This window comes from Curcuma longa, chromosome 6, assembly GCF_044706935.1.
Source record: "Curcuma longa cultivar G26 ecotype Majalengka, Jawa Barat chromosome 6, ITB_CL_G26_1.1, whole genome shotgun sequence".
NCBI lineage: Eukaryota > Viridiplantae > Streptophyta > Magnoliopsida > Zingiberales > Zingiberaceae > Curcuma > Curcuma longa.
This window is the reverse complement of record NC_133866.1, coordinates 6199352-6216505: the sequence shown is the minus strand read 5'-3', so window position 1 is coordinate 6216505 and position 17154 is coordinate 6199352. Positions and strand designations below refer to the sequence as shown.

At 46.4% G+C, this 17154-nt stretch overlaps 5 protein-coding genes across 5 annotated transcripts; 1 reads left to right on the top strand and 4 right to left on the bottom strand.

The window, feature by feature from the left end:
* Positions 1-940: 940 nt before the first annotated feature.
* LOC141831277 (putative myosin-binding protein 5) lies at positions 941-2986 on the bottom strand. The gene is made up of 2 exons (XM_074718682.1): positions 2050-2986; positions 941-1986 (listed from the first exon to the last, which is right to left on the bottom strand). The coding sequence occupies exons 1-2, from the start codon at positions 2984-2986 to the stop codon at positions 1001-1003; spliced, it is 1923 nt and encodes a 640-aa protein (XP_074574783.1). The 3' UTR covers positions 941-1000.
* Positions 2987-3425: 439 nt separating this feature from the next.
* LOC141831109 (barwin) lies at positions 3426-4074 on the bottom strand. Its single transcript, XM_074718538.1, has 2 exons — positions 3791-4074; positions 3426-3686 (listed from the first exon to the last, which is right to left on the bottom strand). Exons 1-2 carry the CDS (start codon positions 4058-4060, stop codon positions 3516-3518), a joined length of 441 nt encoding a protein of 146 aa, XP_074574639.1. The 5' UTR covers positions 4061-4074; the 3' UTR covers positions 3426-3515.
* Positions 4075-5263: 1189 nt separating this feature from the next.
* On the bottom strand, positions 5264-7463 carry LOC141831214 (pentatricopeptide repeat-containing protein At3g04750, mitochondrial). Its single transcript, XM_074718626.1, has one exon. The coding sequence runs from the start codon at positions 7418-7420 to the stop codon at positions 5405-5407; it is 2016 nt and encodes a 671-aa protein (XP_074574727.1). The 5' UTR covers positions 7421-7463; the 3' UTR covers positions 5264-5404.
* A 230-nt stretch (positions 7464-7693) lies between these two features.
* Positions 7694-10244, top strand: LOC141830930 (ATP-dependent Clp protease proteolytic subunit 4, chloroplastic). Its single transcript, XM_074718381.1, has 2 exons — positions 7694-8158; positions 9631-10244. The coding sequence occupies exons 1-2, from the start codon at positions 7719-7721 to the stop codon at positions 10112-10114; spliced, it is 924 nt and encodes a 307-aa protein (XP_074574482.1). The 5' UTR covers positions 7694-7718; the 3' UTR covers positions 10115-10244.
* Positions 10245-11055: 811 nt separating this feature from the next.
* Positions 11056-12745, bottom strand: LOC141830978 (protein BREVIS RADIX-like). The gene is given in 6 exon segments (XM_074718430.1): positions 11056-11134; positions 11235-11560; positions 11635-11767; positions 11849-11958; positions 11961-12170; positions 12638-12745. Coding segments are annotated over 6 exon segments (966 nt in total).
* Between the last annotated feature and the right edge of the window lie 4409 nt (positions 12746-17154).

Below are 17154 nucleotides of genomic sequence, written 5' to 3'. Positions count from 1 at the left end.
TCGGTGGGCAGTAATTCTTCATGCATGAAGAAGACATCGCCATCGTCTTCTCGTGGCTTCGCCGAGGAATTCTAATGCATCCATATGAACAGATTAAAGAACTTCTTGGACTGCCCACCGCCCACGGACCTGCATAAGAAGCTTCTCGCTCCAAGCTCTGAGTGAGTCCTGATTAGGATTTGGAAGTAGGAAATGGCGAATTGGAGTTTCTTGGTCCTGATGGCGATAGCTTTTGCTTTGGCTCACGGCGCGCACTCTAGGAAGGTGCCGGAAGAGGAGGCACGCCTGAGATCCAAGAAAGCCGGCCGCTGGCCTGGCAGCCGGCGTCGAAGAGCAGAAGAGTTTCATGTCGTTTGGCGGGCCTGGCGGTTTCGCCAGCGTCGGCGGACTCGGTGGGTTCGGCGGCCTGCCCTTTTACAGAGACGTTGGCGGCCTCGGAGGCGGGAGCAGTGGCCTTGGCGGCGGGGGGATCGGAGGAGGAACAGGACTTGGTGGGCTGGGCGGATTGGGAGGCCTCGGCGGCGGGAGCGGAGCAGGAGGCGGCGGCGCCGGGGATGGAGGTGGACTTGGGCACCATGGGGGTTTAGGTGGTGGACGGGGGAGTCATCATGGTAGTGGTGGTGGAGGAGGAGGAGGTGGCGGCGGAGGCGGAGGTAACGGCGGTTGCAGGAGTCCATGAAAGGGATATGATTACGCGATTGTATTACTGCAAGTCACTGCGTAAACATGAATTAGCAGTGCATTTATCCACTACTTATCGTTCGGTTATTAATTATCGTGTCATTTATGTTCTAAATAAAACCTTTATCTTTCGTGCTAATTGATTCGTTTAGTAAACAACAGCTGAGCAGATCACTGCCAGTAAACTTCAATGTTTCTTGCTAAGTTGCTAGATTTCCCGAGATTGCACTCAAAATCTATCCTTCCAAATTCCAATGCCTACAATTCTCGTTCTGTAATTGGAACTGGAGCCTCTATCTGCTCCGATCCTCAGCCACCTTTACGTCGCCGGAATCCTTCTCAATTCCTCGAGCTGCCGCGCCATTTCCTGCACTAGCCTGACTCCGTCGCCGCCGTACCTCAGCGCACGCACAGCGTGGGCGAGCAGCGCTTTGTCCTCCTCGAGTGCATGCAGTCTCTCGTTCAGCTTCAGGACCTCGTCTTGCAGTTGCAGATCGATCTGCGCTGCGTCGGTTGAGCTCGACGTGGTGTTGATTTTGTCCTGCAGATTCTTCAAGCACGCCGAGATCTGCGCCTTCTCCTCGTCGAATCCGTCCACCAGGTCGCTGAATTCAGCCTCGCTGTGGGGATTTCCCTCCTCCCCGGCGAGCCTCTTCCGGGTGCTCTCCAGCTCTGCCTCCAGATCCATCAGCTCCTTCTCTCGATCGGTCAGCAGGTCGTTGAGCTTGTGGATCGCTTCCTGGTCGTACTCCGCCTGCTCCTCCATCATTCGCAGGCACTGCAGAGCCTCCATCTGCATCCCGGCCTTCTCCTCCTGCAGGCGGTTGATCATCGCAAGCGCCTCGTTGGCCGCCACCGCCGACGCGCTCCGCTCCTCCTCCAGCTCCTTGTACAGCGCGCTCATCGTCTTCCGGTCCAGCTCGATCTGCTGCCGCAGCCGCTCCGTCGACGTCTCCGCCTCCACGTCGGAGACCACGCACGCGTCGTAGCTCTCCAGGCTCGAGTTGTTGCGCTCCACGGCGAGCCGCTTCGCGATGCTCTGCAACCCGGCGGAGGTGGAGGCGTCGACCTCCGCGAAGCGGGGGCTGAAGATCATGTCGCCGCTCCACGGCAGATCAAGAGCGTGGTAGGATTTCTGGGACAGCCGGAGCTTCAAGTCCTCAGCCAGGACGGAGATCCGCGGCGACATCATCATCCCCTTCTTCGCCAGTGCGTTCTTGAAGCTCTCGTTGCGCTCCAGCAAGATGGCGCGCGCCGATGTAGGCGGATCGTTGATGCTCGGATTGGCAGCGGAAGCCGCCGCCGCTGTGGAGTGATCGATTAGGGTAAAATAAAATAACAGGCAAAGTATGAAATTGAAGAGATTACCTCGTTGAGGAACCTGTTCGATCGTTCTCTCCGTCGATTCCACAGCAGTGTTCTTGGGATCGACTTTATTCGAATCATTCTCCGTCGGCTTCTTCTCGACAAGGTTAGGGTTAGGATTAGGATGGATGAGCCTCTCGGGAACCAACTCCTCCACCGTCGTCGTCGGCCGCCACGCCCTCGCCGCCGACGCCGACTCCTCCTCGATGTCCTTAACGCCGTTCACCGGCGAGCCCCCCTCTTCGTTCTCGTCGTAGCAGTCGTCGTCGGAGTAGGGTATCTCCGTCTCCGACCCCGATGTGATCTTTAGCTCGCTGTAGCCTACGTGCGGCATGGCGGCCGGCCGATCCGAGCTCTTCCACTGCCTCTTTCTTAGCTGGACTCGCCGTCCCACCGGCGCGTTGTTGATTCCGGCTACGTCGATCTTGGCGGAGGACTTCTTCTTCTTCCCGTGGACGATCGCCCGCGAGAGAGTGAAGGGCTCGGCGCAGCATGAGCAGGATCTGACGCCTGGGTGGTCGTCTCCGTCCAGCGTAGGAGGGTCGTCGCCGAGCGTGATCGCGGGCTTGGGCTTTCGAAATGCGGCGGCGGGGGAGGACAGGAGGCAGGCCTCGCACATGCTGCGGGAGTTGGCGAGGCGTCGGTGGGCGTGGCAGTAGACGAGCGCGGAGACCTCGAGCTTGTGGGCGCGGCAGAGCAGGTGGTGGTAGAAGCCACGGCGCTCGCCGCCGAGGACGTGATCGAGCCGGGAGCAGAAAGGGCAGGGCGGCGGCAGGTTGCAGAGGCTCGCGAACCTTGTGGCGGCGTAGGACAAAGCAGCGTTGGTCAGCAGGATCACGATCAGGCACCACTCGGAGACGGCGCCGAGGAGCACCGAGAAGAAACAGTACAGCGTCGCCGCCGTCGGCGCTTGAGCTGCTGCGGTGGTTCCGGCACCCATGCCCGACGTACTATCGATTCACATAAACCAAAACACAAGCAAAATTCCTGCTTGATTGGCTCACCACCTCCAACGAACTCTCGGTATCGAATTGGAGACAGAAAGAAAGAAGAAGAAACAGGAACAGCGTTCGCCGGAGTCCTTCTCCCTCCTCTCCCTCTCTCCTCCTCTCCTTCTCCGGATCGGTGATCTGATCTCATCGACTTTTGAAACGACGCATCGATTTCTTGCTTCCTAAATCGGAAACGTTTGGGCGGAGAAGAAGCAGCGATCGGCGGTTCACGCACGTTCCGCAGCGCGGATTCGTCGCTCCGTGCCGCGCTGAAAAGTAGCCATCGGCTTCCAAAGTTTCAGGTCGCACGTCGAACGGAGACGTGCATGAATTATATCTCTTACCAAATTAAGCGAACAGAAGAAGAAGAAAAAAACCCATTTTTATCAAAAGATTATAAAAGTCAGGCATTAAAGCCATTATTTAATTATTATTTATTTATTACATATTTATTCAGCTAGCGTTTGTATTCGTAGCTCAATCGTTGCAGTTAACGAACTGGTAGTTAACGATCAAGTGGCCTCGCTGGTAGCCGGCTCCATCTGTGTCCAGCTGAGCGAACACCCCTTGATCTAAATCTAGCCCTCCATTTGCACACTGATCCACAATCCTGACCGTTACTGGAGTCCCCGTCGCTGTGTTTGTAACCTGCCGCCGCATATGATCGAAAAGTTAAATTTTAAAATACTGCAAATATTTAATTTTTTTTATTATTTTAAAAAATTAAAAATTAGTTTGATATCGGGTCTTACCCTCAAGCACCTGCCGCAGGCGTCGCGGCCTGTCGGCCCGACGGGTCCGCAGAAGGCGGTCCAGCCGTACCTCCTCCGCCACTCCAGCGGCCGGCCGCCGTCCCACGTCGAGCAGTAGGCGCTGACGGCGTACAGATCCCAGTTGTTCTGCGCCGGGTAGTAGTAGTGATACGTCGCCCTCACATTCGACGCCTGCTGCGCCATCGCCCCGGCGACGGCGAAGCAAAGCAGCAGCAGAAGCAGAACTTCCATCGAACTCAACTTCCCCATCTGCTTCCGCGACCTTGCTTCGATTTGGTCATGCCCTAACCTCCTCCGGTTTATATAAATGTTGCCAGGTCTCGATCGCTGCTCTCTAGAAGGATTGATGCTTCGTCGACGCTTCCGTGTTCGTGATGCGGATGGATGGCGTGTAGCCTAACAGCGACGACAAGTGCGAGTGTTTTCATTGGCGCCGAGCGAATTGTGTTGCATGTGTGTGACAAAATGCCGCCGAGAAGAAAGATTGGCACATGTAACTTATCTTTGACAATATGACAAAATGCCGCTGAGAAGAAAGATTGACACAGGTAACTTATCTTTGACAATATGACAAAATGCCGCTGAGAAGAAAGATTGGCACAGCATCTTTGACAATATGCCTGATATCATTCTCTCTCTCTACATCTTGAGATCATCTACGGATTAGTCGTACGCAAGATCAGATCTGCAGACGATGAAGCTCATATCAGACTTAAAAAAAAAAAAAAAGTGAGAACGGACATCAGGAAATACCCTGGCTTAACCGTTCTGACGTTCAAGTCATGTCGCGAATCGAGAAGAAGAGGAAAACTTAGAGAGGTAGAGTGTCGATTGTGTGTGTGCGTGTACTTGTGTCCGTAAGAAGCGGAGTCATTATATGGAATCATTGAAGGGGTATCCCATCGCCGGTAAAGAGAATATCCCATTGCTGCGGTAGTTAAGGGTTATATCACCCATATTCGATATGGGTAGGTGAATTACCTTTAAATATTATATCATTGCACGTGTCTTTTTGGCGACAATCATGAAGAGGAGAGCTCGGGTGGTCACCGAAAAAAGAGCTCGGACGGTGAGGAAAGCTTAGACAATCATTGAAAGGAACGCTCGAGCTTAGAGTGTGGAGCTTCAAGAGAGCTAAGTGATGAGCCGAGCCAATTGTAGAGTTGGACATCGAACTGAGCCAGTCCACCACAAGATCAGACCTTGCCTTTGTTGTATCGCTGCTAATTGCACCAGATCTTATCTCTCTGATCTAGGTGTACTAATCCATAACAATATATATTAAATATTTTGATATAATTTTTAAAACTTTGGATGGTTTAACAGCAATGGTAGATAAATCCTTTCTTTCTAGAATTTATACCAAATTGTACAGTGCATAAGTCTATAATGACTCAGATTACAGTGTAAGAATGATGTAGAGTTCACTTACACAAGGCTTCTGTTCTTTGCACACAAAGGAAAAAAATGGTAATCGAAGTGAAAAAAAGAAGACTAGATAATCTTTAGCAAGAAATCAATTTGGTTTCATCTTTTAAAGTCAGATTTCTCTAGGTCAATTGTGTTTTGTAGAACGTCTCTAACCTTGACTTTTCAATGAAGGGACCCAAATTTTTGTACTCTTTCTTCGTCTATCTTCATCATTTTGTGCAGATAATTTAAGGTGCCGTAAATCTCAGGCCAGAATCTATGCCTCTTATCTGAAGACATGAACTCATGGACAACACCATCAACCAACAATGAACTGCAACCCCCAATCTTTTTAACACCCTTTCTCTCCATCATCTCTCTGACTTTGTCTGAGGAGCTCCACATGCCACAAGCAGCATATGCATTGGAGAGCAACACATATCCTCCTTCTTCCTCAGGTTCCAGCTCGAGAAGTTCTGTTAAAGCATGCTCTGCAAGCTCCAAGTTTGCATGGACCTTGCTCGCGCTTAAGATGGCTCCCCATATTGACCTAGTTGGCTTCATTGGCATTCTTTCTACCACATGTAGAGCTTCCTTCAGCTGCCCTGCTCGGGCGAAAAGATCAACCATACACCCATAGTGCTCCTTGCCAGGTTCAACATTGTATTGTTGCTTCATGGATTCGAAGATTTCAGTCCCCTGATCCACCAGGCCTGCATGGCTGCAAGCTGTAAGGGCTGCAACTAAAGTGACCTTGTTGGGCATCAGACCCTCTTCTTGCATTTTGACAAACAACTCCATAGCTTTTGCTCCATTGCCTTGGAAAGCAAGACCAGTGATCATGGCTGTCCACAGTGTGACATCCTTCTTCGAAACATGGTTAAAAATGACAAGAGATCTCTCAATACTTCCGCACTTGCTGTACATATCTATCAGTGCTGACCCCAGGAAGGCATCCAGGGTTCCATATCCCTTGTGCACCCAACCATGTATGCACCTTCCATGACTCAACTCTCCAGTCTCCGCAGCAGTGCAAACTAATGCAACGGCAGTCACCCTATCAGGTCGAACACTTTCAACAAGCATGCGTCGTGATAGTTTGATCGCCATTTCCAAATCACCAACCTGGGCATACCCAACAAGGAGAGAATTCCATGAGACCAGGTCCCTCCTAGGCGCTTCATTGAAAAACCTACAAGCAAGATCCAATTGTCCATTACTTGCATGCCCTGTGATCATTGTGTTCCACGAGATACAGTCTCTGTCGAGCATTTTATTGAACACCTTGACTGCAAGGTCGAGCTCCCCACACTTAGCATATAGATCCATGAGAGCATTGTTCAGAATCAAGCTAGTGTTACTGCTGCTGCCACTGAGAGCCATCTTTCTTATGATCATGCCATGAACAGCCTTTCCAAGACGTGCATTCTTAAGCTGGCAGCAGCACACCAGAAGGCCGACCATGGTGTATTCGTCCAGTTCAATACCCGAAGCTTCCATGTCTCTAAACAACTCCAGTGCTTCCACGCAGCGTCCCTCTTTGGCAAGCCCAGACAGCATGATGTTACACGAAACCAGATCCTGTTCAGGCATATGATCGAACACATGGCGTGCAGCAGCGGCGTCTCCGGCGTCCAAGTACATCTTCATCAGAGTGTTCTGCAAGTAGACTCGTGAGCTGAAACCGCAGACTACGACGTGGGCGTGGATCTGCCGGCCGAAAGGTGCGTTTTTGGAAGCGGATTTGAGGAGCGAGAGCAAGGTCCGCTCATCGAGGGCGACGGGGGAAGACAGCATGGACTTGTAGAGGTCGCAAGATTGGCGTGGGAAGGAGGAGAAGGCGGAGATCATGAGGTTGTAGGTGAAGAGGTTGGGGGAGGGAGTGAAGTGGGTGAAGAGGCGGAGGGCGAGGGAGAGGCGAGACGCGGCGGTGGAGTGGGCGAGGAGGCGGCTCATGGGGAAGGTGTCGGCGGTGAGGTGGAGCCTCATCATCTGGGCGAGGATCTGGTCGAAGTGGTCGGGGGAGTTGCAGTGCTTCTCGAGGAGCAGAAGCGTGGGGTGGTGGAGCCTCAGGTCGAGGGCTGGATCCCACTGATAGGTGGTCGCATGGGCGGCAGCCGGGGAAGAATGGAGCATGGCTGTGGGGAGCTGGCGCCGTCGGAGGAATCCTACTGCCGCAGATGTCGATAAAGCTCTCATTGAGGAAGATCGAGGAGGAAAGGAGCAACTGGAAAAGGAGAGATGCAATTTGGAGTACGATCGGTGTTGGAGACGATGCAGAGCTTGAAGGAACAGAAGAGGAAGCCATGGCGGAAGCGAGCGAGGAAGCAGCGAGAACGGAAATACTACCTGTTAAGGTAAAATTCTATTTTGACTTAAAATTAATTGAATTTTAAAAATATATAATTATTTTTTGTTATGTATATTAATAAATAAATTAATTAATAAAAAAAAAGGAAAGAAGATTGATGAGGTGAGGGTTGCAGATCGCCTCGAAATGTTTTCTCTAGGTCGCCGCCTTTCGTCGTCGTTCAACGCCATGGCCTCACTCTTCGTCTCCGCTCCCCTCAAGCCTGCCTTCCTTTCCACTTCCCCGTCCACTGCAAAGCCCCCTCGATCTCTCTCTCTCCGCCTCACATCTCCCTCGCACCTCCCTTTCTCTTTCTCTTCCCGCGGCAGGGCCCGAGCCCTCTCGACCTCTTCGTCCTTCGACTTACAGTTTCCGATTTCGGCGGCACCGCAGACGCCGGCCTCGGCCATGAGGGGCGCCGAGTCCGACGTCATGGGCCTGCTGCTGCGCGAGCGGATTGTCTTCTTGGGGACCAGCATCGACGACTTCGTGGCCGACGCCATCATTAGCCAGCTCCTCCTCCTTGATGCCATGGATCCGACCAAGGACATCCGCCTCTTCATCAACTCCTCCGGTGGCTCCCTAAGGTGCGCCCTTGAATCGCTTGGAGGTTATGTACAAAATGATGGAGTCGTAATTGAAGGCTCTAAGATCAAATCTTTACAAATTTCAGTATCCAATTCTGTTGATTTGATTTAAATATCATCTCGAGTGGCGTGATTTGCTGGAATTGGGGCATTTTATAGTTCTAAACCTAATCTTCATCCACGATCAACATACCTACCTAGCATCCTCAAGAACGATGAATGTTTTTGAATGAACGCCTTTCAGTGTCGGAGTGATTTTTTTAATTAAAAAATACATGTGTGTTCACTTAATCAACGTGATAATGTGTTCTAACAACATAACAATTTCTAATGGAAAGTCCTTCAGCCACTTGTTCTCTATATTTTTGTCACAATTAAGGCTAGTTTAGTTTATTTTTGGCTAATTGTTACATATTAGAATGTGTGTTTTCTGCTTAGTTGTGCTTGGGATGTGGCTTATTGACCTCTGTAACACAGAATAAGAGAGGATTTTTGTTGTTTAGGTAAGGTGCCTGTTGTTGGATGTCATCTGTGACCATTATGTTCTTCTCCTCTTGGATCTGTGGACCCATTCATGAAAAACTTGAAGTGCTATCCATTTGTAACTTTGGAACATTCTCCAATGTTTCATAAAACGTTTGGATGATATTGACTAATTTCTCCTGTATATATTGCTACACGCTGGAACTTAGAAATTCAAACTAACTTCTGGTGATTCCCTTTTTGCTAAATCTGTCCTTTTTGCCTTGTTTTTCCAACCAGGAAGCACCATATCTAAGCACATCTGGCTTCCATGTATTATCTTGGGTTTAACAAGTCTTTGTGGAATTATTATTTCTCACCAAAATAAGTTTCAAATTTAAATGTCATGTTTGGTTGAACATGCTTTGCAGCCATAATGTCTTGAAATCACCTAACCATGATCTTCTGTTCTGGGATCACTGCACACCAGGAACTGAAAAGAGGTTGACTGGACAATTGATGATGAATATATGAAGCACAATAAGTTTATAAAAATTTTCCTGTCCAAATCTTTAACTGCTCTGTTCTTTAGAGCTGATCAGCTAGTATTTGTGTGGGTGAACATTGAACTTGTTCAAGTTTCTATGTTTGATTTAAATTGCCCAGTCTTTCAGGTTGTATACAAATATTTTCTTTTCCTTATAATTAAGTTCAGATTGTGATGAGTGTCATCATTTATTCTGCTTTATTATTATGTTGATCTTTGCACATGGCATTACTTGGATAATCATCTCTTCTGTTTACTTGGTTAGATGAATAGAAGAATGAAGGAAAGAACAAGTTTTGCACATAAGAAAAATGACCACTAGTGCTTTTTTTTTTCCGCTTGTTTACCATCCCCCCTCCTCTTTTCCCTCTTATTCATCAGCACTTGTTTCCTCCCAAATACACAAATCATATATTTTCCTAAGGCATTCTAATTTGTAACTGTTTACTTCATCTGTTTCCAGTGCTACAATGGCCATTTATGATGTGGTGCAGCTTGTGAGAGCCGATGTCTCCACAGTTGCCCTTGGCATTTCAGCATCTACAGCGTCCATCATCCTTGGTGGTGGTACCAAGGGAAAGCGATTTGCAATGCCCAACACACGGATAATGATTCACCAACCTCTTGGAGGAGCTAGTGGGAAAGCCATAGAGGTTGAGGTTCAGGCCAAAGAGATTATGCATAGCAAGGACAATGTTATAAAAATTATCTCAGGTTTTACAGGCCGCACAATTGAGCAAGTTAAAAAAGATATTGATAGAGATCGTTACATGTCACCTATTGAGGGTGTTGAGTATGGAATCATTGATGGTATTATTGATCGAGACTCTATAATTCCTCTTGCACCAGTGCCAGAAAAAGTGAAGTCTAGATTCGACTACGAGGAGATGTATAAAGATCCTGAGAAATTTTTGACTCCAGAAATTCCTGATGATGAGATATACTAATTGAGATGACTAGCCTTTGCCCTTTGTTTAGATCATGTAATTTTAGACATCTGAAACTCCATCTATTTGATCCATGTTCACAATTGTCTGGGTAATACTCATTAAGAAATACATTATGTTTTCTACTCTATTTGATAACTGTTGTTTTCTACTAATGTTGGTGAACGAATCTCTTGCACGAATTGCTGCCAAGCATATGCTTCAAAGCTGGTTCTGATCTCTTGGATGAAGTTAGTTGGAAAATTGAAGTACTCATGGCGGGCATTGTTTCAGTTTCTCACTCAAATTTCTATAAGACTATGGAACTCCATGCTATTCGTAAGTTTGATATCTGATTCAGTTTTTGAATTGCAGAGACTATGAACCAATTGATACTCTATATAGGTAGACATTTTCTTTTCTTCTTCAGAAATGTCCTCCTGCAGTGTAATGAGAAGAGTTCATGACGTAGGTAATTCCTTTTTTGTTGATTGGATGATTCAATTTAGGTGATTGATTATCTTTCTGCATCCAGTTTTATTGTAATTTTCTGTCAAACTAGATTAAGTATTCTTTGCATACCTTTGCAGTGTGATATCATATCGTAAATATACACATTTCAAATGGTACTCTGAATACTGAATTCTTTGCTTCTGATTGGATGACAGAGCTATGGAACTTGATTTCTCCTGATAGATGCCAATTATTTACCAGTTCTTGTATATATTGTGCATTCTTTTTTTTTTTTAAAAAGGGATGAACTCTATCTAGGATATCTGTCAGCATTTCAATTGCATGAAGAGGAAATATGTAGATGAAATCCAACCAGATATGGCATTGATAAGATGAAACTACTTGTACAAATTAAGACCCACAATTTCCCAGTTAGTTTTCCTTTCCTAAATCGTTGTTGTTTGGAGTATAATATGGGAGTTTTGTTCATGCAGTGCGTACGTAGAGGTCTACAGGTACTGTGCTTGGATTCTCTCTCTGTTGGCCTCCCACCACAGCTTGGCGTGCACCTCCCCAAACTTCTCTCGGCTGCCGGACCACCAAATCATGGCTCTCATCAGTATCGGAGAAGAAGGTACGCAGAAGTTAATTTGAGATGAGCTAGAAACTACATATGTATAAATAGTACCTGAATCGCACTCGCCGGAGCTCCCGGGCGCCGTCGGTGAGTTCCCGGATGGTGATGTAGACGCCGGGTTCATCTTGCTCCACCCACTCCGCTATCTCGAGGTCGCTAGCATTGCTGACGGAGATGGACGCCTCATCTCTCGACGGGGTGGTGGTTCGTGATGCACCCGCCGAGGCTTCGACTTCGGCCTTGACACCGGAAGACCCTTCGCCGGCGCCAGCAGAGGGCGGTTTGTTGGTCTCTCTGATGAGTTGCCTCTCTGTTGTGAACGGCGGTGCAATGGGGCTCTCCTTTGTCGAGCCAACCCTCGACCATGAGGATTCTCCCTGAATGAAACCCCGAATAAAGCTGCAAATCCATGCAGAAATCTAGTGAAACAGAGGGCGTGCTGGTTACTGACCTCGCCGTCGTCGGATCTCGCCGGAGTCTGGAGAGCCTGGCGGTTGTAGCGCTGCACATTGTACAGCTCCATGATCCTGTCGTAGTTCTCCCCCCACCATCTCTGTGCTTGCCACTTGTTAAACATCTCCCGACTACAGACAGCACCAGTCGCGACTTGAGCATCCCATTCGTCTGGACAAAACATAGAGATCTACAGCTGTTGAAAACTTCACCTGAATCGGATCCGCTTGAGATCGTTGCCGGCGCCGCCGGGGAGCGACGCGAAGGTTATGTGCACGCCGGGCTCCACCTGGGCCACCCACTCCTTCGACTCGCCGTCGTCGTCTCCGGCACCACACCCTCCTCCTTCGACCTGCAGCCGGCCGCCGCGTAGTGGGCGGCGTCCTCGTAAGTATAGGCACCGTGCTGCCGCTGCCGACGGCGAGGATCCCCGCGGAAGCTCTTGCTCCTGAACGATGTAGAAGAGAGCGAGGAGCTTCCGCTCCCTCTGCCCTGACGCGTTGCGCCGGAAATCTTCAACACCAAGTCCTTTATCTGCGCGCATCGAGACCGGGATCAGAAAACTCATCGATGATCTTATAACAACTCGAAGATGATCGATCGCACTGAGATCAAGCTTCCGGCGATCTATCTTTGGAATTTACTGCGTATTTAGATTTAGAGGATTATAGGACCGCGACCACTGCATGCACGCATGCAGCAGTTGCACAGCCACGCTTTATTCCTTCCTTAGTCATATACAAAACTTTGCTTTTAATTTGTCAGGCTCTCCTTCCAAGGAAGACTGGACACGATTTGCTATCGAGGTTGTTTGTGGTGATAAGATTGCATTTAGTTTGCACTGGTAATCACGTATAAACCTCGCAGTACTTGTCGTTCGCAGGAACAGAACACTAGGTCTCTGTCTCTTGGGATCTGCGACGTCGCACTAAGACGTTTTGGCTCTAATGCCACACCCTAATTAATTAACTTAAGCTAAATAAGGAGGAGGAGTGAGTGACCTGCGACGAGAGGCTCTTGACGGCTTCTTTGCCGGTCGGACGCCTGTCGCCGGCGTCTTCTCCGCCGCCGTCCGGGTCGTGCTTTGCGCAAGCAATGCAGGCCAGCATCTTCTTCCTCCCTCCTTGCTTTGCCCTCTCCCTCCTAGCTCCTCCTATCGCCCCTGCAAGACCAGAGAGCTTTTATGCCGATAACCTGGACGGTTCCATCTTTTGCTTTGCTTGTCAGCGCGGGATCGAATGGAAAGGAAAGGAAAGGAAAGGAAAGCAGCTCCAAAGGGAACCAGTAACAAATTAAAGAAAGACACCACTTCACATCAGGTTTACTTTTTTTTGTTCGCCATGGACACGAATAGGAGGAGAATTGAAGTAGCAAAGAAACAAGAGACCAGAAGTTTAAGTACAAGAAAAGAGAGCATTTGACGACGACTAACTCACCAGTTGTCTCTACTACTGATCTTCGTTTCCTAATGGCTAGCTGCTCGTGTTGTGCATCATCATTGATTTATATACACTCTCGACAGCACGCACGGAATTCTGCTGACGGTGTTGTCCCTTTCTCCGGATGGGAATGCCGTGGGGATGCACTGCGTATCAGGGACAGCAGGAGAGCAGCGGCAGCCGAGTGGGCTTGTCAATGTCCCTCTGCTGCTGTCCCCTTCCGTTTATATATGCGAGGGGGGCAGTGCTCCAATTCTGCTTTCACTGTATGTAGTGTAGAACACTAATATATATATTTTTAACCTTTGTGTTCACTGTTCCTTTGCTGTCGTTCACTGTTGCAACTAGGACTTGAATCTTAACGTACTGTATACTGTTTAACAGAACCTAGATTTGGCTCCATTAATGTCTATACGGTACACTGAACAGTGTTCTTTTACTGTTTAATGCGTAACTCGTACGACGATTCGTCGACAGCCTTAACCAGCCTTATCGTTGTTTGTGGCACGGCGAGCTGTGCCGTGCATGCTTTGCTGCTGCTGCTGCTTCAATCTTTTTTTCTTTCTCCAGCAATTTGGGAAATCGTGCAACTTTGTCAAAAATATTTTCATTGTTAATTTTCAATAGATGGATTAGCAGTTTGCCAAAGTAGATTCTATCTCTGCTCTTGACAGATTATCTCTGCGTCGATCGACGAAACGAATGGTTCGAGAAGAGAATCCACAGCACTGAAAAGAAAAGTGAAAGTCTGGAAGATGACGGAGACTCATCCAGATTTGACCACGACGTACGAAAGCCAATTGAATCGCCATAAACTATACGTGCTGCTCCCAGCGCCGGCGAGTACCGGCGTGGGCATGGAGCCGTACGGGCGGCGCAGCCTTGCCTTTGCACGCACGCACGCACGCACGCACGCTACCTGCAGCGTCGAGCACCGGCTGCGTCGCCTTCGCTTTTGCTTTTACGTTCGTGCATGAATATAACCGAAGGATCGATTTGTGGCTTCCGCCGGTACCTGTGAAGCTTCGTCTTCGAAGCGCGAGCAAAAGGAGTTTATTAGTTCAAGTACTGAAAGGCGACGGTGGGCGATCGAGAGCTTGCTCGATCCCTTGCTTTGTGGAGAGTTCAGTCTAGGTGAAGTGATGACGGTTTGAATGTAAAGCAGTGCACACAGTGTTCTTCGTTTTTATAAAATAAAAAAATTTTAATCTATCATTTCAACAATTCCACAATCATCTATAAATAAATAAATAAAAAAATTATAATTGACCACGACCGAGAAAGACATTATTTTAACTTCATCGAAATTCAAATTCTTGTCCATTTTTGCAACTCTGCGACGCAGTACTCTTTGTACGCTATGCACTAGATCCGACTACGGTTCAGAATCGACGGTTCAACGGTTCGAAATCGTTGGTTCTACGGTTCATGATAGGTCGACCCTTAACCTTAACCGCCCAAGACGATTACGGTTCACGGTTTGGAACCGCCGATTCACGGTTCGATTTACGATTCACGGTTCACGACGGTTCGAGATTATTATATTAAAAAATTTAAAATTTATTAAAAAAAGTGCACTTCAGGGAATTTACCATCCCAGTCGACTGATTTAGTCAAACCAAGAAAACGGCTACTGAATTGCTAAAATCACACCTGATTTTTGTCAGAATTCAAAATCCAGTCGACTGGATACGCGCCTCATCAGTCGACTGGATTTAACTGATGAGAAAATCCAGTTGACTGGAGTTAAAATTTTGAACCAGCGGTTCAACCCACCGGTTAACCGACGGGCCGTCAGTTTCACACCTATTGAATCAGAACCGGTCCGGCATTCTGCCGGGTCGGTTCCAGTTCGGCCTGACTAACCGGGTCAATGGGCCACCCGTCCCATTGACCCGGCCCGGCTCCAGGCTGGACCCGGCCTGTGGTCGAGTCTACTATGCACCCTATGCTCTATTTATGTTCTAAAGGGCTGAAATTTAATAATTTAGAATATAAGGGTGAAATATAAAGTTGCTAAAGTATGTGGAGACCAAAATGAAAAGTTTCTCGAATAAGAAAAGATAAAAATAAAAAAAATGCTATATTATTTTTTATAAAAACATGTCCTACTCTTTTATAAAATAATATAAATATATTTTAGTACTCTGATCTAAATTTTTTAATTAGTCGGATATATTATAATAACTATAAAATCATGATTATTATACTATAGATAAAAAAATTAAAAATTAAAAATATTTAAAATTCTCAAAAATTTAAAATTTAGTAATATTTTTTAAATCTAAAACTTGATCGTTACAACTTTAATTTTATAATTAATTATAGATTTTTATATTTTTAATTTAAAATTAATATCCTTTTCCTTTCTATTTAATAAATAAATCAATAAAATTATGAAAAGCTTTTTAAAGTTTCTTAATAGTTAAATTTTTATAAAAAAATTTTTTTATAATAGTTATGATTTTATAATTGTTATAATATATTAATTAATTTAAAATGTAGATAGAAAATAAATAATATTAAAAAATAATTATATTATTTTAAAAAAATGAAATACTTTTTTATAAAAAAATAATATATAATAAATAAAAAAATCAAAGGCGTCTTTTTGTACTTTTGCCCCATCAGAAACTCTACTCGCTTCGGTTTCCCTCTAACGGCTCCGTATAGTTCGAGATCGCTCCTTGTCCCATCTTTCTCTTCGATCGATCGATGGCGGCTTCGTCGTCGATGTCTTCGCCTTCCGAGGACAACTCCGCCGCCGAAGACGAAGCCAAATTGGAGCTTCCCAGAAAGGTCGCGTTTTTTTATTATTAAGATTTTTTTTCCTATCTTGTCTCTTCTTCTGAAGCAATCCGCTTCATTCTGCTTTTTTGATGAGCAAGTTTTTTTCTCCGATCGTAGATTCGAAGCCATGAGGTCGCCGTCGGTGAACTGAATCATCTCCAGCCCTCCCCAGTACTTTCCTCCTCTTTCTCTAGTTTTTTTTTTTCCCTTTCGTTTCCTTCTTGTTTTGGGGCAAGCAAGATTTAGGTTTGTGTGCTGTGATTTCCGATGAGAAACCAATTCAACTGCATCATCGCCAGCGTGCTGATTCTAATTGCTTAAAGACAGAGCACGATCGAATCAAAGAGATCGAGCTATCTTAATGTTATATTTTTCAAACGACCTAGTTGTGATTTCTAGAAATTTGCGAACTTGCTTCCAAACCAATGCATTCTTCATCCAACAGCCACGCCGTAGCCCACGTCGTCACCGCCGCCAGTATTGTCGCTGATGCCCTTTTTTTCCTTTTCTCCCTCATTCTCTCATAAAAGCGTTCCTGATCGCGATCTTTCCCCAGTAGTCAAGATGGGGTTTTGCCTGCTCTATTTACATTGTGATTCCTACTCTTGAAAGCCTAGCCGAGCAAGAGCATCCTCTCCTTGAGGCTTTAGTTTTAGCAGCCTCCTTTCCTTGAATTATCAGGGGCAGTCTACATCTAAACAACAAACACTGAGAGATCTATCGCCAGTATCGTTGCTTATCCTTGTCAATATTGAGACCAAAACAGGTATGTGTCGCTATATGAATTGATTATTGAGGTAAAAGGATCAAACTCCATGCCTAAAACCTTTGAAGTTATTTGTGCTCACTGTTTGTTGTCACATTTTGATTTTTGAATGCGAATGGTTCTATTTGAATTGATTATTGTGGTACCTTTGAAGGCAATAAGAAGGGAGGGCTAGCACGGATGCTATTCTTTATTTAGTAGGAAACCTAGTATATTATAGTGTTCATAGTTTATTCTTTCTTTCTATGTGAGTGGGTAATTTGTAAAAGAAGTGTAGAGTTTCCTAAGGCGAGTTGGTGTGATCTAAGTTCTCACTCACATGGGTGTTTCTTGTTTGTTTCAGTATATTTACCTTGTGATTGACTAAATTTAAATAACTAGATGATATAATTATTAAGTTGTTGGGAAAAGAGACTTCTTTATGTAATTATCTCTACTCTTGTTTGCTTGGTAATTTCTTTGACATTGCTTGCCCTTTAACTCTCTTGGTTACTTATTGTTTCCTATAATACTTATTAATGAT

Coding starts and splice junctions, on each gene's coding strand:
- LOC141831214 (XM_074718626.1), bottom strand. CDS start 7,420: ATGAGAGCTTTATCGACATCTGCGGCAGTAGGATTCCTCCGACGGCGC.
- LOC141831109 (XM_074718538.1), bottom strand. CDS start 4,060: ATGGGGAAGTTGAGTTCGATGGAAGTTCTGCTTCTGCTGCTGCTTTGC. Junction 3,687..3,790: donor CCTGCGGCAGGTGCTTGAGG/GTAAGACCCGAT, acceptor ATGCGGCGGCAG/GTTACAAACACAGCGACGGG.
- LOC141831277 (XM_074718682.1), bottom strand. CDS start 2,986: ATGGGTGCCGGAACCACCGCAGCAGCTCAAGCGCCGACGGCGGCGACG. Junction 1,987..2,049: donor CGAACAGGTTCCTCAACGAG/GTAATCTCTTCA, acceptor ATCACTCCACAG/CGGCGGCGGCTTCCGCTGCC.
- LOC141830930 (XM_074718381.1), top strand. CDS start 7,719: ATGTTTTCTCTAGGTCGCCGCCTTTCGTCGTCGTTCAACGCCATGGCC. Junction 8,159..9,630: donor TCCTCCGGTGGCTCCCTAAG/GTGCGCCCTTGA, acceptor ATCTGTTTCCAG/TGCTACAATGGCCATTTATG.